The sequence below is a fragment of the Bos indicus genome, chromosome 7, assembly GCF_029378745.1.
Source record: "Bos indicus isolate NIAB-ARS_2022 breed Sahiwal x Tharparkar chromosome 7, NIAB-ARS_B.indTharparkar_mat_pri_1.0, whole genome shotgun sequence".
Taxonomy (NCBI): Eukaryota; Metazoa; Chordata; class Mammalia; order Artiodactyla; family Bovidae; genus Bos; species Bos indicus.
This window is the reverse complement of record NC_091766.1, coordinates 33,024,354-33,047,700: the sequence shown is the minus strand read 5'-3', so window position 1 is coordinate 33,047,700 and position 23,347 is coordinate 33,024,354. Positions and strand designations below refer to the sequence as shown.

Below are 23,347 nucleotides of genomic sequence, written 5' to 3'. Positions count from 1 at the left end.
TTGTAAATAAGTTCATTTGCACCTTTTTTCCCCCTTCATTTAGAGTGTTCTGAGAACCTCTGTCAGTAAAGATTTCAACATGCATAGTTGCTGTAGTGCTCTTCCAATTTAATACACATAAACACCTATTATGTGCTTTAAAAAGTCTTAAATCCTTTTCATGTGTTAGCTCATTTAATTTTCACACTAACCCTATGAATCTAGTTGTTCCATAAACAACATTGGTGTGAACTGTGTGGATCCACTAACATGCATATTTTTTTCAATAGAAATGTACTATAGTAGCATGTGATCTGTGGTTGGTTGAATCCATAGATTCAGAACTGAGCAAAGAGTGAAGATGGTAAGGTTATATGGGTTTTTGACTACAAGAGGGTAGATACCCCTAACCTCCCAGTCATTCAAGGATCAACTATTTTTTTTACCTCCCCTGCAAGGAAGAGATGGAGAAGGCAATGGCACCCCACTCCAGTACTTTAAGAAAATCCCATGGACGGAGGAGCCTGGTAGGCTGCAGTCCATGGGGTCGCTAGAGTCAGACATGACTGAGCGACTTCACTTTCACTTTTCACTTTCATGCATCGGAGAAGGAAATGGCAACCCACTCCAGTGTTCTTGCCTGGAGAATCCCAGGGACGGGGGAGCCTGGTGGGCTGCCGTCTATGGTGTCACACAGAGTTGGACACAACTAAAGCGACTTAGCAGCAGTAGCAGCAGCAGCAGGGAAGAGAAAAAAGACAAAGCAGAGAAGTAAGTACTTTGCCTCAGACCACATGGCTAGTGAGTGTAACTGTGGCCACCATACTTCCACCACCAGTCCCCAGTGTCTTGGAATGACGAATGAAATGGTAGTGTTCAATGGAAAAGTCTCTATTCCTTTCATAGGTCCTTAAGGATTTTTTTTTTTAGTGGTTTTTGGGGGTAAACATTCTTTGGGTAGAAGGGGAGAACAGAGATGCATAATTTTCATCAGAAGTGTTAACTTAGGGTGATTTTTATCTTTGCTTTGCTTTTCCACTGCAGCATTATAACTTTATGAATCTGATTTTTGACAACATTGTTAAGGGTATTCATGTAGATTTAATGTGAAATGTGGTTGGAACATTTTATTGCTCTCCTTATTTTTTGACTGTTAACTTTGTTAAATGTTTGAATCATAAAATTTTTCAATACTAAGTAACAAATAGTGCTTGCATAATACTATTCATTAGGTTTTTAAATTAATTTTAAGTGTTTTGCTTCCAAACTTTATAATTCACTGTTAACAAAATGTTTCTTCTAATGGGTGTATATGTAATAAAAATGTGGGCAGGTGTTTTTGTTTTTCTTTCTTTCTTTCTTTTTTTTTTTTACCAGCAACTAGAAGTACTCCTGGCAAATAATTGGTGCTCAGTGAGTATGTCATGAATTGACATTCCTTATAAATGGATGACTGATGATGTTAAATGCCTTGAGCTTATTCATGTGTATACTTTTGCTTTTCTTCTAATAAATTTTCAAAGATCTTATTGATGAAGAAAACTGGTAATAGCATAGGAAGCAGAAGGAAGCTGAGAAATGTGTGCCTTTCCTTAACATGGCCCCAAGCTGGTTCTTTTGAGCTACTTGAGGGAGGGGTCTTTATCATTCATCTCAGCATTCCTAGTACTGACCAAGCATAGTGCTCTTCAAGCAGTGAGAGAATGCATGAATGATTTTGCACAGTGGATGATTGAAACCCGTGTCCTTAAGTATAGCAACTGCAGTGTTTGGGGCACATGTTACCAAAGGCTTAAGGCAGGAATGAGGGACTGCACACTTGGGGACTGACTGTAACTCATGCACTTGGGCTCAGTACTTAGACCTCTCAGGCCATGGACTCTGTCCCCCTGCCCTCTGATACTTGGCGTCCTGACAGTGTCATGGCCAAGAGACCACTCTGCCTCTGTTGTAACCAGATCGGTCACTCAGGTGTAGCGTCATCTTTGGTTCCCATGACCTGGAGTATGTTTCTCAGAGGTTGGTTCAGTCCACTGGCACCTCATACAACAAGCCTAGGTTTTGTGAGACAAGTCGTCCCTTCAGATATTTCAGGATAGCGCTCTCATTTCCAAAGGCTCCTCTGTACCACCACACTGCTTGGGAGTATTTGTATCAGCTTTTGTGACATGGTTGACTGCCCCATCTCTCTGATAAGGGTTTCCTCAATGGCTCAGTGGGTAAAGAATCCAACTGCAGTGCAGGAGGTACAGAAGACTCAGGTTCAATCCCTGGGTCAGGAAGATCCTCTGGAGGAGGACGTGGCAGCTCGCTCCAGTATTCTTGCCTGGAAGATCCCATGGACAGAGGACCTGGTGGAGTACAGTCCATGGGGTTGCAAAGAGTTGGACATAACTGAGCAACTAAGCACATGTCTCTTCTGATTACTGTTTCCAGAGGTGGTCCTCATTTGTCTATGTTAATAATATGTTGGGCAGCAATACTAAAACAGTATTGATTAATGAATGTGTTAATCTAAAGAAAGTTTCTAGTGACTTGCTCTAATCTAGTGCTCTATATTCAGAAAGAATAGATTCTCAGGGAATGTTCTTGAAGTCTTGATTGACTGACTGATCTGTCCCATGGTTCTAATGTTTTCGTTCACATTATTTAGTCCTTCATGTGCATTTCCACCATATACATGCTGCATATGTTAACTCCTCTCTTCCATTCATGTGTTCATCAGTACAGCCTATGCTTTCATATTGACTAATCAATCCCCCACTCCCCACTTCATCATCTCCTGTACCTGTTCAGTTCAGTGTGTTTTGGAAAGTCTAAAGTAAATACATTATTTTTAAAAGTTCTCTAATTTTTTTAACAGAAGCTCCATTACCTACTCCCACATCCCCACATGATGAAACAGGGAAACAGTGCGGCAGGCAGTGAGAACAGGACACCAGGAAATGCCCGAGAAGGTTAGCACTGCTTTGCCATGATGTTTACAGGAATTTAGACAACACATAATTGCATTTCTAAGAAACACGCAAGTCCATGGTATCATTTGTTATTTGAAATATACATACAAGATACAATTACCAGTTAGATCTCTTTGAATATTAAAGTTATTAAATAATGACCATAGTAACACGATTAACCATCACACACTAATTATCACCATAGAAATTGTCATATTTTTAGTCTATGTTTTATATTGAAATTCCATAGAGGAAAATATGTATAATAGTATCATGAAATTCAGCAATGTTTTCTTTGTAACATTTTTAAAATATTCGGAGGAACATTTATGATGTTTTTCAAATTGCAAAATTTCAATTTTAAGGTGTCAGGATTAACAAATTCATGTTAAAACATCCATGTTTTCTATGAACAAAACTAGCTTAAATTTTGATAATTATATTTATTAACTATAGGAACGGAGAAGGCGATGGCACCGCACTCCAGTACTCTTGCCTGGAAAATCCCATGGATGGAGGAGCCTGGTAGGCTGCAGTTCATGGGGTCGCGAAGAGTCGGACACGACTGAGCGACTTCACTTTCACTTTTCACTTTCATGCATTGGAGAAGGAAATGGCAACCCACTCCAGTGTTCTTGCCTGGAGAATCCCAGGGACGGGGGAGCCTGGTGGGCTGCCGTCTATGGGGTCGCACAGAGTCGGACACGACTGAAGTGACTTAACAACAACAACAACTATAGGAAAGTAGGAAGTTTCACCATGAAAATGAAAACAAGATTATATAAATGATATTATTTATAATCAAATATTGAATTAATGCTCATTTTTTTAAAGAAAGTTGATTTTGAGGGTACATAAGACTCATTAACAATTTAGGGATAGTCCTGCCTTCACCATATGTGACCATAGAAGGACTGTTACCTTTACTAGCTTTGTATTCCTAAAGTGAAAACATGTAAAGTCAGAAATGTTCTTCTGTTGCAGTTTTATGTTTCCTACCATAAAAGGCTGACAATAAAGGTTTCATTGGTGTCTGTTTTTCTATATATGAAAGATTATGGGTGTATTAACCCATATTAAGCATCATTAACCACTGATGCTTCTGGAGCAATAATTTAATTTCATAATTTCTATCTATATAGGACTCTACTTATCATTTAAATATGAAACTAAATTTTTCCACATCTAGATAAATCTGAGAGATGGTTGTGACCAGTCAGTTATTTAATTTGAAGACTGAATTTATTCTATCTAAAACCAAAAATAAAAGATGGCTGGATAATATCAAATACTGAGTACATATTGACATGTTTACAATTACTGTTTTTCTTTAAACACTTACATGCATTTATCATTTGGGAATACTCTAAAATTAATTCCTCTGAGTGATATTGGTTTTGTACTTGAAAGCCTATTAAATAACCTTGCTACATTCCTATACAGTGACCTCAAGAACTTAGTAAACTATCTTCATTTATGAGTTTGCAGCAATTGTACTGTTTTTCACAGTTAGGATCTATGTCATGCATTAAGTCTTTTTCTTTATGTGCCCTAATTAGAAAACAAGAGACAATGCTATTTGGAATTTAGCTATACTTAACTTCTTAATCAAATTCTACTTTAGAGGTAACTAAATTAGAAAGTATAGAGCATTATATAAATGTAAAAATATACTGAAAGAAAGTAAGGATAAGTTGTTGACTAAGCTAGGATAAAGAGATTTTAAAAATCTGGCTATGTCTATACTGATAGACAAGACCTATGAAGAAATATTTATAATTTCTGCTTTTATTTTCCCTTCATTCTTCATACATCTTATGAATTCACCATTTTGCTATGTGACAAATTGAAGAACAAATTACGTGGTGAAGATATGAGAACAGAAATGGAGATTTTTCAAATTCTAACTCTAATGTTACTTTACTTGTTAATATTCTGCAAGTCATTTATTTAATCGGAGTTCCCAAGACCTTCAGCTGACTAAATGGACCAGAGGATTCAGGATTTAGCTTCTGTGTATTCTATTGACATAAATTTTACAGAAAAAGTGAGGCACTGTAGGCTCAGCATCTATTAATTAAAATAAAATCTTGATAATCTACATTGAAACAATATCGGTCTCATTTTAATGAAGTATTTGCAGCCTCTAGACATCTGGTGTACTTGTCACACTGTCATAGAACTTCTTAAACTTCATACAATTTCTATACAAAATATTAATTTCTAATTTTTAACTGTTTCAGCAGAGTTTAGTTGATTAAAAATGGTGAAATCACTGTTGAAGTAATTATGAAGTTGACTAGTAAAATAGTAATATAAAGTGTGTGGTGTCTTTCCATAATAATTGTAGGTACTTCGAATTTTAAAATAGAAGAATTTTTGCTACATTAAGCAAAAGAGAAAATCCAACATTTAATGTTGCTACTGAGTTTAAACACACTGGTAGTTCCTGAAGATAAAAAGAAAAAAAAAAAAATCAAATGTCAATTGAGTAGCTGTTGTCACTCAAAATTGCTTGCACTTATGCTAGCATACTAATGAAAATTACATATGCAAATAGAAGGAAGGTAGGAAAATTTGGGGCACTGATGAATCTCAGCAACAGGAAAGTTTTTCCTAAGGGTCTTATTTAAAATATAATAAAGTAGTCTTTTTACATCTTAATCATTTTTGTCAAACTCAATAAAGAACAGTTTGAACTAATCTAGTAGATTATTTAATTCATCCATTCATTCCACATTAAATGCACATGCATTTAGTACTAGGCACCATGCTAGAAATAAGAGATGTGATGATTAATAAGACACAGTTCTGCCCTTGATATGTTCAGCATCTACCAGAAGAGTTAAAAAATAAACAAGATAAGACAAGTGAGTTGGAGGTAAATCAGAGAGACCATACAAAGTAATTAATTGAGTTTATGAAACAAGGATGGATGGTTAAAATAGAAGCTAAAATCAAAGTGGCTCAGAAACTAAAATAAGTATTAATAATCATTGGAATTCTGTTGAAGGAGCACACAGGGAATTAGCAAGCCATGGCAAAGTCTTCTAATTTTGCTAGCAAAGTGAAAGGAAGAATAGGAGAAATACCTATGAGAACTTTTACAAGATTGTGCACGTCCAGAAGGAAACAGGGAATGAAACTTATCTTAAATTTATTCATCACAAGATATGGCCTTGAATGTGGTAAGAGTGAAAAATGATGGAACACAGTAACAACAAGGCCAGCAGGTGCAGTGGTAAAACAGGAAGGTCAGGTTCATGGTTCTGGTGCAGTTCTCCCCCAGATATGCACAGGGATTGATAACCTGCAGGGGCCTGTGCTTATGAGATGGTGTTGCTTGATTTTGTTGTTAAAACACTGTGGAAATTACTCTAGAAAAGTATTGTTTACATCCAACCTTAGCAAGCAAATAAGTAGTTCTAGGAGCAATGCTATAGGTGAAAAATGCCAGAAAGTGCTTTTTGGCTGCAGTTGTTAGAAGGTTATCTGTCAAGGTTCTATGCATGGAAGAGGTGAATTTACATTTCCCCTCTACCTCACTGGCTGTTCCTCCTTAGTGTTTTTGGCTGAATCCTTGCTTCCTTAACATCTAAATGTTACATTGCCCAGATGTTTAGTTTGAGGGCTTGTTTATCCATCCGTGCTCACTTGCAGATGCATGGTCTCCTCTCTCTCTCTCTCTCTCCCCACTCTTTCTGTTTCTCTCACACTCTTTTATTTCCCCTCCTATCCTGTCCTCTTCCTCCCCACCACCAACTCCATGATGATTTCATCTAGTCCCATAGATTGAAACACCAAGTATGTGTGAGTGACTGCCAAGTTTTTATCTCTTGCTCTAAACTTTTCCCTGAACCCACTCAGTCATCTTCATTGGCTATTTAACAGGTACTTAGATATCAAAAGCAAAACTTAAGAATCATGCTCAGACCCAGAACTTTCTTGTTTGGTTTCTTCTATGTCATGATTTCTTCTATCATCTAACCAGTTACCTGGGCCAGAACTCTTGGCATCATTTTTGCTTCCTCCCTTTCATTCACCCCTCATGTCCATTCTTTCAGAAAGTTTAGTCAAGTCTACCTCCAAAGTACATTTTAAATCCTTCTTTGTACCGTCTCCACTATGCCCATCTAAGCTATCTTCATCTTTTCATTAGATTGCCTTCATACAAATTTCTAACCAGATCTTGCTTCTTCCCTTGCCCTCCAATAATTTGTTTTCCTGAGAGCAGCACAAGTATAATTTTTGAAATGTAAAAGGTTGTGTCATCTCACATGAAATACTTGTGTGGCTCCCCATTTCTTTGAGAGTTCCTTCAGTCTCTTGACCTTGGCTATTTACCTTGTGATCCATCCGCTGTGATCTATTCTGAGCCCAGAAGTCATCTTCTGTTAGAGTCTGGTGCCCCTGCCTGGCACTCTACATCACAAGCTATTCTTTGGGTTCCTTGGGCTGCCCAAGTCCATTCCCTCTTCTGGGCCTCTGCGCTTAGCATGCACATAGCTGGCTGCTTCTCTTCTTTTTAGCATCAGTGTCTATGCTATGTTTTTCAGAGGTGCTTTTGCCGACCACCCAGCCTGGGCTCTGGCTGACTGTGTGCCTGCTTCTTACTCCCTCGCCTGCACAGTCCTGTCTTTCATAGTGCTATCTGTGATTTTCTCCACAGCACTTACTACTTTGTGAGCTCTTGTTATGCATTTGCTTTCTTATTTGTTGACCCCTGCCTGTCAAATGTAACTTCCTTCAGGGCAGCGGACTGGATCCTTGACATCTAGAAAAATCATGGCACAATAAGTATGTAGTAAAAGAAAAAAAAAGAAAATTCTCTCTATAGATCCATTTGTTCTTTTTTGCATCTTCGGATGCTTTAACGATGTTACCAAGAAATAAAGTAGCTACAGAGAGCTGAAGAAATGTCTTACATGCTACTCTGATACTGTCTTCTTAGAACAAAGCATGAAAAATGTGCATTTCTTAGAACTTGGCATTCCATATTTTCACAACTTTTTGTAGTCTTTAAATCTAGTGCTTCTTGCATGATTTCCTTTTTGGCACTTAAAAGGCTGTATGTCAAAATAGAATTTGATTTGCAGAAACTTAATGTTAGCACTTTGAAAAGTATGCAATAGAAAGAAAACAATAAAAAAAATGTACTGCTCGCTCACAAACAACACATTTTATATCTTAGAATGAGATATTAATGTATGAATGATCCTTTGATAGAAAAATGAAAAGTAATAGGAAGTAGTGTTTGACTGCAGATCCATTTTGTTGTTTTCTAGTATTTTCAGAATATATCACCATTTGAAAATCTGCTGTCCCTGCAGTTACTTTAGGACAGGGAAGAAAGAAAAAAGTTCTAATCATCATACCACTTACTAAAGAGAAGAGACGTGCGAAAGTGGAAAGGTATTAGAATAATGAAAGTATCGAGAGTTAACATAAACACATTGTGATGAATAAATCATATCTGCCTTCCTAGATTTTGCTAGGTAGGTTTATGTAATATTTATTTCCTAGTTTGTTCCTACTATTAGGGATTCTACACGTGTAAGTGAAATGATTGCCTGCTATCCTGTGGAAGACAGTTGAGTATAACTGCTGAAATATGAATTCTGGGTTTAGAATGCCTAAATCTGAAGCCCAGCCTCACCTCTTAATATCTGTGTGCTCTGGTATGTTACTTAGTTCTTATTTTGTAAAATGAGAATTAACAAATTAATATGTGCCTTTTGCAGTTGTTTTGAGCATTCCATAAGATAAAAATGAAGAACATAATGTTTGGGGCCTGATAAACCCCTACTAATACTGATAAATGTTATTCTGTTTATTATCTTCTTGACACTTATTCATGCTGTCATATGTTATTAACTGTCATCTTTCTCATAACTCAGATCTCAGAGGTTGTATTGGAATAAGGTTTCATCAGAAGAATAGGAAATGATTGCATTAACATGTTTTGGATTGCTTAGATGTCTGGAGCAATTCTTAGCATTTTCCAGTCAGTATAGGTAAAAAAGCTATTATGGAGGGAAAAAAGCAGATTCCATTATTGTAATAGTTTAATAAATGCTGCATTGAACAAATTTAGTTTATATCCATCAGAACTTTTAAAAGCCTTTAAAATATTACTATAGCTGCATTTCATTTATCTGTAGGTTTCTCTTTCACAAGTATGTACCTAATAATTGTGTAATTAAAGAGTTTAAAATGTTTATATGAACCATGATCTTCCAAGAATGATATAAATCACACTAGATTTTTTAAAATTGGGGATATTTTCTCACAGAGGGTGTACTACTCTGTCAATTCACAGTGAGAATGATTGATTACAAAGAGTATGTTCATATGGTCAGCTTAGGGAGCCTTTCTAATATTTAAAGAACCTCTTCTGTGAACTTGAAACACTTGACTTTTTCAGCATTACATTTACATAAAATGGATGAGAGTTTAAGATGAAACTTCAAGTGGAATATAACTTACCTTGTTTCACTTATCTTTGCAAGAAGCATTTCTTTGTGGCTTCAGTTCAGTTCAGTTCAGTTCTGTCGCTCAGTCGTGTCCGACTGTTTGCGACCCCATGAATCTCAGCACACCAGGCCTCCCTGTCCATCACCAACTCCTGGAGTTCACCCAGACTCATGTCCATCAAGTCAGTGATGCCATCCAGCTATCTCATCCTCTGTCATCCCCTTCTCCTCCTGCCCCCAATCCCTCCCAGCATCAGAGTCTTTTCCAATGAGTCAACCCTTCGCATGAGGTGGCCAAAGTACTGGAGTTTCAGCTTCAGCATCATTCCTTCCAAAGAAATCCCAGGGCTGATCTCCTTCAGAATGGACTGGTTGGATCTCCTTGCAGTCCAAGGGACTCTCAAGAGTCTTCTCCAACACCACAGTTCAAAACCATGAATTCTTCGGTGCTCAGCCTTCTTCACAGTCCAACTCTCATATCCATACATGACCACAGGAAAAACCATAGCCTTGACTAGATGGACCTTTGTTGGCAAAGTAATGTCTCTGCTTTTTAATATGCTATCTCGTAAGCCAAATAGTCTGATTGAAGGAAATGGGTCTATGTGCCAAACAAAACTGATTGTGCTTCTACTTGTCTTTTCTGGGAATGCATCCACTTCAGTCAGCTATTTCTGTCTTCTAGCAAAAGGAGTAGCAAAGCATAGTGGTGTAAACCAAACACTACACCCCGGGGGCTTGGTTTGAAACTCCGCTTTATACTTACAAGCTGTGTGATCCTGGTTAAATTACTTAACTTTTCTGTGCCTTGATTATCTCATCCAAAATTGAGGCTAATAGATACTATTTAATAGGGTGGTTATAAAGATGATATGAGTTACTATTTTTAAAGAATTCAGAACTGTTCCTGACCCATAATATGCACTATATATTGTTAAATAATTAAATTAAGCTGGAGAAGCCATTCCATTGCCTTTTCTGTTTATTTATTTTTAAAATTAATTAATTTTAATTGGAGGCTAATTACTTTACAATATTGTGGTGTTTTTTGTCATACATCGACATGAATCAGCCACAGGTGTACATGTGTCCTTCCATCCTAAGCTATTTATTTTTTATTCTCTTCCTTCTGTCACGAGTCTAATGTTACATTCAAGAGGGTGTGAGAGCAGGAAGAATGGTTTCTCTATGGTAAATCTAAGTCTGCTACTTTTTCTCTGAATCCAGCAGGAGACCTTGAAGCAAGAGGTCATTAGATAATATTCCCTATCCAATGACTATATGGCGATGGCCAGACAGGAAACTAGGTATTTTGCTATACCTCATATAAAAACGGGCAGTGTCTGTGCTTGATAATTATACTGTATTAATCAAAAATAAGAGTTGCATCTCTTAGTGGGAAAGTGTTGTTGACGTTCAGTCACTCAGTCGTGTCCGACTCTTTGTGACCCAATGGACTGCAGCACACCAGGCTTCCCTGTCCATCACCATCTCCCGGAGCTTGCTCAAACTCATGTCCATCGAGTTGGTGATGCCATCCAACCATCTCATCCTCTGTCATCCCCTTCTCCTCCTGCCTTCAATATTTCCCAGTATTAGGGTCTTTTCTAATGAATCAGCTCTTCACATCAAGCGGCCATAGTATTGGAGCTTCAGTTTCAGCATCAGTCCTTCCAGTGAATATTCAGGACTGATTTCCTTTAAGATTGACTGGTTGAGTGGGAAAATAGATTAAAAAATCTTCTAAACATTTTGTTTTAACAGCAGTAGTGAAAGTGAAGTCACTCAGTCGTGTCCGACTCTGTGACCCCCTGGACTGTAGCCCACCAGGCTCCTCCATCCATGGAGTTTTCTAGGCAAAAGTACTGGAGTGGGTTGCCATTTATTTCTCCAGGTGATCTTCCTGACCCTGGGATTGAACCCGGGTCTCCTGCATTGCAGGCAGATGCTTTACCATCTGAGCCACCAGGGAAATAAAAAATATTTAACGATAGTTTAGTGCACAATTTTAATTATAATAGTTAACATCTAGTAAGCACTTTGCTAAGTGTCTTTTGCATCATCTTATCTTTAATATAAGGGCTTCCTTGGTGGTTCAGATGGTCAAGAATCTGCCCACAATGCAGGAGACCTGGATTGGAAAGATCCCCTGGAGAAGGGAATGGCTACCCACTCCAGTGTTCTTGCCTGGAGAATCCCATGGACATAGGAGCCTGGTGATGGGGTCCATGGGGCCACAAAGAATCACAAACAACTGAGTGACTCACACTCTCACTATAAATTCATAATGGAGCCACTGTCATTATCCCCATTCTACAGTGAAGGAAACCAAGGAAGTTAATGAAGAACCCTCCTAATTTAGAATATATGAAGTCAAATTGGTTTACAGACCCCAAGGAACCGGACTCTAGAATCTGTGCTCTTAACCACTTTACGAATTCTCTCTCTCTTCACCTGGAAACTTTAGAACAATGGAGCACCTGGAAAGTCTAAATTTATGGTTTGTGTATCTGAGAACCAATTTCCCCAAGGCTGAGTAAGCACTATGTGTGTGTGTGTGTACACACACACATGTATCCATAAAACTGGATTATGATGTCCAAGGCAGCACTACTCAGAATAGCGCAAAATGGAAATAATCAGATGTTCATCAGCTGATATTAGATAAACAAAACATGAACTATGCATTTAATAGAATATTATTGAGCAGTAAAAATTAACCAACTCCTTTTCTGAGCTATGCTAACAAAAAGAAATGCTAAGTAAAAAAAGTATGCTAAGTAAAAGAAGGCAGATGGAAAAGACCACATAGTGTGTGATTTTACTTATATGAAATATCCATAAAAAGCAAAGTAATAGAATAGGATAGTAGAGTATTGGTGACCTGGGACTAGCGGTTATAATAGGGATTGACTGCAAAGGATCATGAGAGGTTTTTAGTGGGCAATGGACATTTATGGTGATGGTTGCACAAATCTGTAAATTTACTAAAGATCATTTGCTAAAAGAATTATCCACTTAAATGGTGAATTTTATCTTACGTAAATTATTTCTTAATAATGCTGTTAATAAGAGACAAACTGGATCATGGCCTAGAAATTTAATGTCTTGGACCATACTTTTGTGATAAGGCAGACTGAAAATCAAATTCAGAAGTTTATAATCCATTGTAAGTTTTGTGTTTGTCTGCTTTCCATAATTTAATGAATAAAAGATAAAACATGAGTTTTTACATTAACATAAAAAATAAATTGGCAATAAAGTAGAAAGTGTTATTTATTTAGAACTCTGTTCAGCTATAATTTCCCTTTGATGTGATAAATGGGGTATCGGACTTTAGAAAGAAATTAGAAATTAGATGTCTCTTCAAATGAAAATGTTTAAATGGAAGTTGCATCATAGTATTAAGTTCAGTTCAGTTCAGTCAGTCATGTCCGACTCTGCGAGAGTTCATGTATAGAGGAATATCTACACAGGTAGCCTGCTACCTGCACCCTGGGCACTACCTGCATGCTGGCATAGTTCATTCATAACACTGCATTATAGTCATTACCCAGTTTCACTATGTTCTATCCTCTGATTTTCAACTTATTTCTCCTTTATGAGATATGCAAGTCATTCACTTATCATTTCCCCCATTTTGCAGATAAGACAACAGAGACATACAAGGGTTAAGCCCAAGTCAAGTAGCTTTAACGTGTCTGATGTGGACCTAGTGCCCAGTTTTCCTGAACACATAATCTGCATGTGATCCTAATACTCGGCACTTTTTGTTTGAAATAGATATTTGATAAGTGCTGATTGATGAGTTTTGTAGATCTATATTAGATATCATAGCTGGGTTCCTAAGTGGTTTCATTACTATCATCTTGTAAGAGCCTGTTAACATCATGTAGTAAATTAGGACTGCAGATAGTACAGGTCTAAAATATGACTTGTAATTAATACATTATAATAGTGTTTGATGTACATTATCAATTATAATGAGCAGATGGAGAAAAGTATGATGCCCCATCACAGTACCCTTTAAAAATAATGATCCTGAGAGCATCATTTTTCATTCCTGAACTTTGGGAAGGATTATAGATTATTTAAATATAGTGCTGGCTTACCATACATCAAAACAAGAGAAGAGAGACACACCGCTGCTTTTACAAAAGGTAGCATTTTGCTCTGATGTATCTCCAAGTTATTCCTCCCCAGGAATGTTCTGAATGGCACACATCCTGATGCTTAAAAGCATCTCAGTCCAGTTCTTATGGGCTCAATGACTTATTGTTAAAGACAGATTTGTCAAAAGCTCACAAATCCATTTTTTCCTTTTTAGTCCCTCTCTTAAAAGAAATAAAAGAAGTGTAAGTGGGCTTTGTGTTGTTTAAAACAATATCTCTTGATCTACTCTTAGTACAATTATATTTCTTAACTATAGCACCTTTCTGTTGTCCTGATTCTGCTGGTTATATATCCTCTTTTAGCAGCAACGTGGACCTTATAATCATTTCTTCAGTTGTTCTGTTATCTTTTTGTGAATTTGTGTTCTTTACACATGAAGATGGATTGTTCCCTAGAAGGCTGAACGTCAGGCCTGGCTGCTTTGTTTTTTATTCTCAGCCCTCCTGTTTTCACTTCACGTTTTTTTTGCCTTCAGAAACTGTTGTGCTGACAGCAAGGGAACAAAGATGCATATCTTTTTTTCTGAAAACAGTATGCATGGAACCATGTAAACATTTTTCTGGTTACATTTATTTTACTTTCAAGATGGTTGTTTTTTAAGTATAAGTGAGACTGAGTGGGGTGGACTTAATATAAAGCACATGTATTGGCAAGTTTGCAGACACTTGTTAGAACTCTCTCTGCATATGTTGAATAATGGATTGTTTCTGTTATGTGCTTTTGGCAAAGCCCAGAACTTGTGCCTTTTAAAGTCTAGGAAACATGTAAGTTTATTGGAACTCTTTACCTGCCTAAGGCTGTAAAGAGGAAAGGACTTAAAGTGTAGGCAAAAGAGATTGGATTTCTCTAGAATAAAGCAGATTTTTATCTTTTGTTTTGTGAAGTTATATCTGTGTCTTTCCCACCCAACAGTAAGCATCTTAAAGGCAGGAACCTGACTTTCATTGTTGAATTCCTTTAACTTGTTTGAAGTCCACACTTGTTTTCTTGCTCTTTCAGTTCAGTTCAGTTCAGTTCAGCCTCTCAGTCATCTCCAACTCTTTGAGACCCCCATGAATCGCAGCATGGCAGGCCTCCCTGTCTTTAGAAACTACATTTACTTTTTTGCCTGCATGCTTGCTTTATGCAATATATGTTTCTAAAATGCAAATTTAAATGCCTAGCAGAGTTTCTATAAGCTTCTTGACCAACAAAAGGATCTTAGAATGTTTTAATTCTGCTCTCTACTTTATTGTTCAATAGTTTAGATCCATTATGGTTTATATGCCCTAAAGAGGTCATTATTATTGTTACTCTGTTATACTGACAGGGTTTATTTATATTTTCTGATGCTTCCCCATACCTTCACTTAGCATTGCGTCTCAGTTCTTTTTGGGTCAGTTTCCATATTCCTAAAATATGTCCTCTAGTTCTTAAGAACACCTGGTACAAGAAGCTGATAGTTTTTGCTTTGAAAAATATTTGTTTTTTCCTTCATGTTAGATCATTTACTGGGCATAAGATTCTATGAAAAATAGTTACTTCCAATCAGCCTTTTAATAATATTAATCCATTATCTTCTGGTTTTGACTATGGCATTTGAACAGTCTAAAATCAGCCGTCTGCATAACTTTGATTCTTTAGAAGTTAATCTGTTTTTTTCTCTCTCTTTTTAAGATCTTCTGTATTCTTTGGTCATTGGTCATTTCATTATGATGACTCAGATTTGCGTTTTATTTTCAAATCACATTCACATCTCATTTCCCCCTCTGTCAGAGGATTTGTGTTTTTCAGCAATTCTGGAAAACTCAGCCATTCTTCCTTTAAATACTCATTTATTCTCATTTTCTCTATTTTCATTTATATTGTCTCCTTCCCTCCCTCTCTCTCAGAACTTTTATTACACCTTGTTCCTTCCTATTCTCTCTACGTCTCTTAAATTTTTAATATTTTAAAAATCTTTACATTTTTCTGCTTTGTTCCTTCGTGTATTTCTCTAGTTAACTGTTTTCCTCATTGCTGTTATTTTGTCGCTAATGTGTGTCCGACTCTTTGTGACCCTATGGACTGCAGCCCTCCAGGTTCCTCTGTCCTCTCCTATCTCCTGGAGTTTGCTCAAATTCATGTCCATTGACTCGATGATGCTATTTAACTATCTCATCCTCTCTCACCCCCTTCTCTGGTCCTCAGTCTTTCCCAGCATCAGGGTCTTTTCCAATGAGTCAGATCTTCACCCCAGGTTGCCAGTGTATTGGGGTTTTCATCATTAACTGTGTTTAGTTTGATATTTAATTTGCTTATAATCTTATTTACTTTTATATGCATTATCTTATTGTATGTTTGTTTTTAATTATTTAGTAACTTTAAATGTGTTTATTTCATAATTTACCTTTTAGAATTTTATTTATTTTTATTTTGGTTGTTCTCATGACGTGAGGGATCTTAGTTCCGCTACACAGATCAAACCTGTGCACCCTACATCAGGAACATAGTCTTAACTACTGAACCTTAGGGGGAAGTCCCTCACCATTTATCTTTTGTTGTTAATATCAAGTGTTTGGGTTTCTAATCCTGCTGGTGTGCTCTGTGCTCCCAGTTTTAGTGGTTTGTTTCTTTATGTATCTTGTCACTTTTTTATTATAAAGTCATCTAAATCTTTAAAATCTCCTACGGTCTGACTGGCCTCTATTTTTTCCAGAGGCTTCTGTGCTATCACTGCTGGACATCTGCTAAGTCACTTCAGTCATGACTGAACTCTCTGCGACCCGTGGACTCTTGCCCGTTAGGCTTCTCTATCCATGGGATTCTCCAGGCAAGAATACTGGAGTGGGTAGCCCTTCCTGCCTCCAGGGGATCGTCCTGACCCAGGGATCGAACCCCAGTCTCCTGTATTGCAGAAAGATTCTTTACCATCTGAGCCAAAAGGAAAGCCCACGTCTAGATAGGCTTTTATAGTTCCCTGTTTTGGGACAACCATGCTGTTCAGATGCTATACATTTAAATCCAAAACCCAGGTAAAGTGTTTTAAAAGTTACCAAAAAGACCACTTTGTTTCCCTTGACCTGTGGTTTAGAAGCCTGTCCCTGTCTCCTACTTTTAAGGAGATGGTTATTTTTTTCTTGCCTGCCTCTTTGCAGAGATTCAGCTCTTCTCAGATCCTGCTTTGATGCAGGTGTCGCTACCTCATTATCTGTGATCTCTGTGGGCGCCAAGCCCCAAACCACTTGATTACTTAGACAGTCACCTTGCAAAGGGTTTGTTTCTGTGCCAGCTCACATTGGCTTACTTTTCTGTTTCTGGCACCTGGATAGTCCCCTTTCTTTTTGAGCAAATCTGAATGTATGTTTTAGAAAAGTTTCAGGTATTCTAGTCGATCTAGTCTGGTATATTGTGACAAAAAGAAGTCTCCCATCGCCCCCCTGGTTGTTTAACTATGGTTTTCCTAATGGTCAGTGTTCACCCACAAATACACAGATATTTAATGTTTGGATTGACTCATCCAAACATTAAACGAAGAAGCAGATGACAATAGAATAGGCAGATGATGAAGATTTATTTAAAACAAAATTTCACAGGGGATTTACTAGATTCCAAATGAAAAAGACCTCATCTTTGTATATCCTTTATATATCACCATAATAAAGTAAGAGCAGATATTTTAAAACTGGGGCAAATTCAAAGCCCTAATTTTATATGTACATGTGTAAGCTGACTCATTTGAAAAGACCCTGGTGCTGGGAAAGACTGAAGGTGGGAGGAGAAGGGGGTGACAGAGGATGAGATGCTTGGATGGCTTCACCGACTCAATGGGCACGAGTTTGAGTAAACTCCAGGAGTTGGTGATGGACAGGGAGGCCTGTCGGGCTGCAGTCCACAGGGTCGCAAAGAGTAGGACACAACTGAGTGACTGAACTGATTGATGTAATAATAACCTGGAATACTCCTTTTCTACTGAGCATGAAAAGAAATAGATTTGAAGGAAAGCAGTTTACCATTTAAGTGTTGCTTTTTTTCTGGTTTTTCTTCCTATTAGATGAATCTACTTCCTCTGCCTTTATGTCATCCTGGTTTTTTTTTTTTTTTTTTTTTTTTTTTTGCTGCTTTCAACTAATTCTATCCCACACACTTTTAAAAAAGAACTGTCTCAAAAGAAACTCTGATTTAGCAGTTTTTTTGTTGGCTTGCTTTGAAATGAATGCAAAGTAACACATAAAGGCGAAAAAAAAAAAAAAAACAGTGAGATACTGTAATAATATTATGTCATCCTCTTTCTTAGAAATTTCAGCCTGATTGATTAATCATTCATTAACTCCTCCTCCAGTGTTAGCAGGCAGCATAGTAACCCTTTTAAAATATAGAAATGTTTAATATAGAAATAGCACAACAGACAGGTTATTTTACCAAAGTCATCCATAAAGTTATTAGCAATGTGTTATTTTCAAACACACATATATGAAAAAGCTGTCTGAACACTGTATTTGACCCAATATTTTTAGGAAAATTTATGACAGAGAAGTTAGAAGAATATCATAATGGTAATCACTGAAAGATAAAACTGTGAACCAGGCACTGTTCCAAGACTGCCTGTTTAAGTCCTCATTTAATTCCAAGTCCATGAAATTCTCTTAAAATCCCACATAAAGACGGTTTGCTGAGAGGTCAGGCTCCTTCTCAAAGTTATATAGCCAGGAGACAGTGAAGCTGGGACTAGCAACCATTGCATCTCCAGTCTGACTCCACAGTCTAACTGTGAACTACTGCTGTGAACTGTCTCTGGCTTCATGTACACACACACACACTCATACACACACACACACACACTCTCTCCAATATACACATCCAACACACATCCCCCAAATATACGGAGTCTGTGGTGTAAAATTTATCATAGAAATAACTCTGCCTCTATCTATCTTTCTATCTGTCTGTCTGATTAGTAAGAAAAGGGGCAAGCTCGCTTATTCATTTTATAATAATGACCCCCATATAGTGGACTATTTGATCAGTGGCAAATGCTTCAATCCTAATGAAAGATGTTATTTCAGAGGCGCTATGGCTTGTGTTTCACTGGATTAAAGCCAAGATCTTACCCATGTAGTTCAGTTCAAGGAGTTCTAAAATCATTATAACTCGTGCTTCGTTGTTATTGGAAAATAACAGATTTTATTTCAAACTTCACTATCTAGTGATTCAATTCAACATCTGTGCTTCCAACTAACTCAAAACAAACAATGAATGACATTTATCATTAGTAAGTAACTTATTTTTTGGTGCTTAGCCATTTTATACATTATGAACTTTTAATCAATATAAGCTTTAATTATGATTTTGGATTCAATTAATCTATTTTTCTTTTAAAATTTAAAAATTTTAGTTTACTATAGTTATAGTATTTGTTTATATCATATAATTGTTTGGAAAGAAACAAAACTTAATTATAATCAGTTTTATATTAAGGAGATTATAAGAAATGGAAATAAACGTCTAATGAGTAAAAAGTACAGTTTGCTTCCTATCTTAACATATCAATGTATACGATATTCTATTTTCTTCTGAAGGTTGACTGACTAGATTAAGATTGGCAAAAAATTGTATAGAAATGCTTTGCATATGCTCAAAATCCAAAGTCCCAAAATAATGGTAGCTTCCCAGGTTCTCATTCTTCTTTCCCTTAAAATATTCTCATTGTCATTTTAAATCAATGGAACTGAATTAAATCTGTGACCTGTAAATACTCCAAAAATGTGTACATTGATGACATTAATGTATCTGGATCTACGAAGAAAGAGAAACATGAAACAGACATACATGGTTTCTTGAAGGTTGTCCTCCTAATGCTACATCGGTTCAGTCGGTTCAGTCACTCAGTCGTGTCCAGCTCTTTGCAACCTCATGGGCTGCAGCACACCAGGCCTCCCTGTCCATGACCATCTCTTGGAGCTTGCTCAAACTCATGTCCATCAAGTTGGTGATGCCATCCAAGCATCTCATCCTCTGTCATCCCCTTCTCCTCCTGCCTTCAATCTTTCCCAGCAACAGGGTCTTCTCCAATGAGTTAGCTCTTTGTATCAGATGGCCAAAGTATTGGAGCTTCAGCTTCAGCATCAGTCCTTCCAATGAACACTCAGCACTGATATCCTTTAGGATGGACTGGTTTGATCTCCTTGCAGTCCAAGGGACTCTCAAGAGTCTTCTCTAACACCACAGTTCAGAAGCATCAATTCTTCTGTGCTCAGCTTTCTTTATGGTCCAACTCTCACATCCATGTATTACAACTGGAAAAACCATAGCTTTGACTAGACGGACCTTTGTCGATAAAGTAATGTCTCTGCTTTTCAATATGCTGTCTAGGTTAGTCATAGCTTTTCTTCCAAGGAGCAAGCGTCTTTCAATTTCATGGCTGCAATCATCATCTGCAGTGATTTTGGAGCCCAGAAAGTAAAATCTATCACTGTTTCCATTGTTTCCCCATCTATTTGCCATCAAGTGATGGGACTGGATGCCATGATCTTAGTTTTTTGAATGCTGAGTTTTAAGCCAGCTTTTTCACTCTCCTCTTTCACCTTCATCAAGAGGGTCTTTAGTGTCTCTTCGCTTTCTGCCATCCTCATATCTAAGGTTATTGATATTTCTCCCAGCGATCTTAATTCCAGCTTGTGCTTCATCCAGCCTGGCATTTTGCAAGATGTACTCTGCCTGTAAGTTAAATAATCAAGGTGACAATATATAGCCTTAACTTACTCCTTTCCCAGTTTGGAACCAGTCCGTTGTTCCATGTATGGTTTAGTCGGTGACATTGTAATTTCTCATCAGTGCAGTGGCATTTTTGAAGGCAGTATATCCTTAGAAAAAGTGTGTTTTATTTAGGTACTAATCATTTATATGTGGATAGAGAGCAGGAATAACTTTTAGAGGCTGACATATGCATTTGCATAGAATGCTAGGTGGGGCCAAAGGTAGAATCTGAATTGTCCTGCTGTTTCTTCACAGGAAAACTTTGAGCCAACTCTTTCTTCTTTATTGAAAAGTAGACAAAGAGTACTATCAAATGATATCACTAATCTCAAAAAAAAAAAACTCAAGAAAAATACCAAGGCAAAACATCACAAAACACAGCTCATCTCCTCTGTTCTTCTCCCTGAATGTTTCACCCATAAAACCACTACTGGGCTTTAACCCTTTAGGGAGAGCTAGCTTACTGGTTAGGCTGTTTTCACATGGCCATCCTGAGAATTGTCTGTCTATGAATTGGCTCTCGGTGATTTGGCAGACTTCCTGCAGAGCCTTGAGGCAGCAAATAAGAGAAATAGCCATTGCCTAATTTTTTTAAAAAAAGAGGCCATTGCAAGGCCAGTGCCTTGGCAGCCGGAGGAGCAGACTAGTGATAGAGATGGGAAGGGAGCAAAAGGTAGCAACAAACAAAAGCAGACAGCCAGTGAGAGTGAGGGAGCTAAATAGAACTTTCCTCTAGTTTAAAATTAGACCGAGGCTGAGCAGAATATGACCTATCTTCTCTGTATGCAAACAAGCTCCTCATTCATTTACCAAATGTTTATTGAGGCCTATGTGTAATGGCCACAGACTCAACCATTAAAAAGTTACAGTACCTCGTCTGGTGGAGCTAACAGATTAATGACTGAGACAGACAAAACTAATAATTATAATACAGTTAGATGAGCAGCAAGAGACATACGTATAAGTACTCTGTAGTTCTTGAAAAATGTGAAAGAGAAAAAATGTTTTTTCTCCTCCTGAGTTCTCCAGCTTTTCTATGCTTGGGAGAGGAGCACCCCACTTCCAGGCGGCATCGTCACAGCGTCACACTGTCCTGAATGTCATGGGGAATGATCCTCAAGCAGTGTTTCTGCATGGGACCACTGTGCATGCCTTGAGAGTGGAAAACGACATCCATCCATGTGCCTCTGGCCATGTGGGAACACTTGAAGCTTGCTTCTGCTTTAGTTGACTTTCGTCCTTTCAAATAAAAGCAGCAAGTATAAGGTGTCTGGAGAACTGTTTTCTCATGGAAAACATGCCATCATCCGTATGTAGCTTCACTCTCCCTCACAGATCTGACGAGAGAATTCATCTGCACCACAGGGTTGTTTTTATCCTGACCTCAGGGATGATGTCCTTTTGCATATTGATCATATTTAAAGGGTTATGCCCAGAACCTCAAAGCCAATATGTCAAATATTGTGTCCATCTGGTTCCCTATGCTTCCTGTCCCCAAGCACCTCAGTCCTTCCCTCTTATGTAAGTCTCATATTGGCTACCTGTTTCCCCAGAATGGAAAGCTGGTGCCTTCCCTAATTTTCCTTTCCTCCACATCTCCTAATTCAGCAAGTCTTGCCTGTGCTACCTCCCAAACTTGTCTACTGTTTATCCTTTCCTTTGATCCTTCAGGCTGTTGCTATTTCTCACCTGGCTGGTTGGGACAGCACATTCACTAACCAGTCTTGGTCCTGTCAGCCACCAATGTTTCTTCACTGTAAGCTAAGCAGGTGATCTCTTTTCCAAATATGTGTTCTTAGTTGCTCAGTCATGTCTGACTCTTTGCGACTCCATGGACTGTAGCCCACCAGGCTTCTCTATCCATAGGGATGCTCCAGGTAAGAATATTGGAGTAGGTTGCCATTGCATCCTCCAGGGGATCTTCCCAACCTCAGGATTGAACCCAAGTCTTCCCAACCTAAGGATTGCAGTCGGCTTTACTGAAACCCTTTTACAAATAGGGCTTCAGTAAATCTGGATGAAGTTCAGGGTGAGGGTATTCTTGTGCTGCGTGTTCAGTCATGTCCACCTGTTTGTGACCCATTGGCCTGCACCAGGATCCTCTGTCCATGGAATTTTCCAGGCAAGAGAATTAGGAGTAGGTTGCCATTTCCCCCTACAAGGGATCTTCTCCATCCAGGGATCGAACCTATGTCTCCTATGTCTCCTGAACTGCAGGCAGATCCTTTACTACTGACCATCATTGTGGGGTGGACGAGGAGGTGTCCTTAGGGCTAAACCATTTTAGCCAAGGCCATAGAACCCAGAGACCTGGGTTCCAAAGCTACATATTCTCTTACTAGCTGCATATGATAGTTATTAACTTCTCTAATCTCCAATTTCCACTTCTGGGGAATAGAGATAATAATAACTGTCTCATGATGAGTATTTGTGGAGATAATGTACATTAAGTGCTTGGTTTAATTCTGGCACATGGAATCCACTTAATAAATATTGGCTATTATTTTTATTTGACTCCAGTATATAGAATATTGGTCCTCTGTAGAATTCTGATATTTTAGTGAGGCTGCTCTGGGAAAGAGGCAAAATGCAGTGTTCGAGTATTCTAAGAATAAGAAGCTTGGGAAATGTCAAACGCTGATATTATAACAAATGACGTTTAATCTTGCTCATGTTCTTAATAAAAGAGCCTGATGGGAGTTAAAGATGTATAAGCAGATAGGTGGTACAGGGTAATGCACCCAGGGAGTGCAGACAGAGCTCTCCGGAATCTCTGATAGCCTGCTGTTTCATTTACACCTGAGTCAACAGAAAATTGAATCGCATTTATATTCTCATCGAATGTTGTCTCTTGGGTCAAATATTTCATAAACTTTTGAGCTGAGAGCTGGGCCTACCTCATTCTTTATGGTGCATAGTCACATTCTTCATCTGACCTGGCATTTGAAAAGTCACTCCTGTTGTTTCTTTGAGTAATGGATGATGCCTGTATTTCTCAGCTAGAATGTTGCCATTGAGGGCATTTCATATAGTGAAATAAGTTACTGGTTC

General features: G+C 37.9%; 1 protein-coding gene across 7 annotated transcripts in view; it reads left to right on the top strand.

The window, feature by feature from the left end:
* The window catches only part of PRR16 (proline rich 16), a 290,513-nt gene that overhangs the window by 119,646 nt on the left and 147,520 nt on the right, over nt 1-23,347 (top strand). Inside the window, exons 2-3 of one of the 7 annotated variants that reach the window (XM_070793272.1) lie at nt 2,843-2,936; nt 3,393-3,461. The exons of the other annotated variants lie outside the window; for them this stretch is intronic. Of the exons in view, the coding sequence (XP_070649373.1) occupies nt 2,925-2,936; nt 3,393-3,461 (81 nt within the window). The 5' untranslated portion in view covers nt 2,843-2,924. The remainder of the gene's footprint in view (nt 1-2,842; nt 2,937-3,392; nt 3,462-23,347) is intronic. 7 annotated transcript variants of the gene reach the window in all.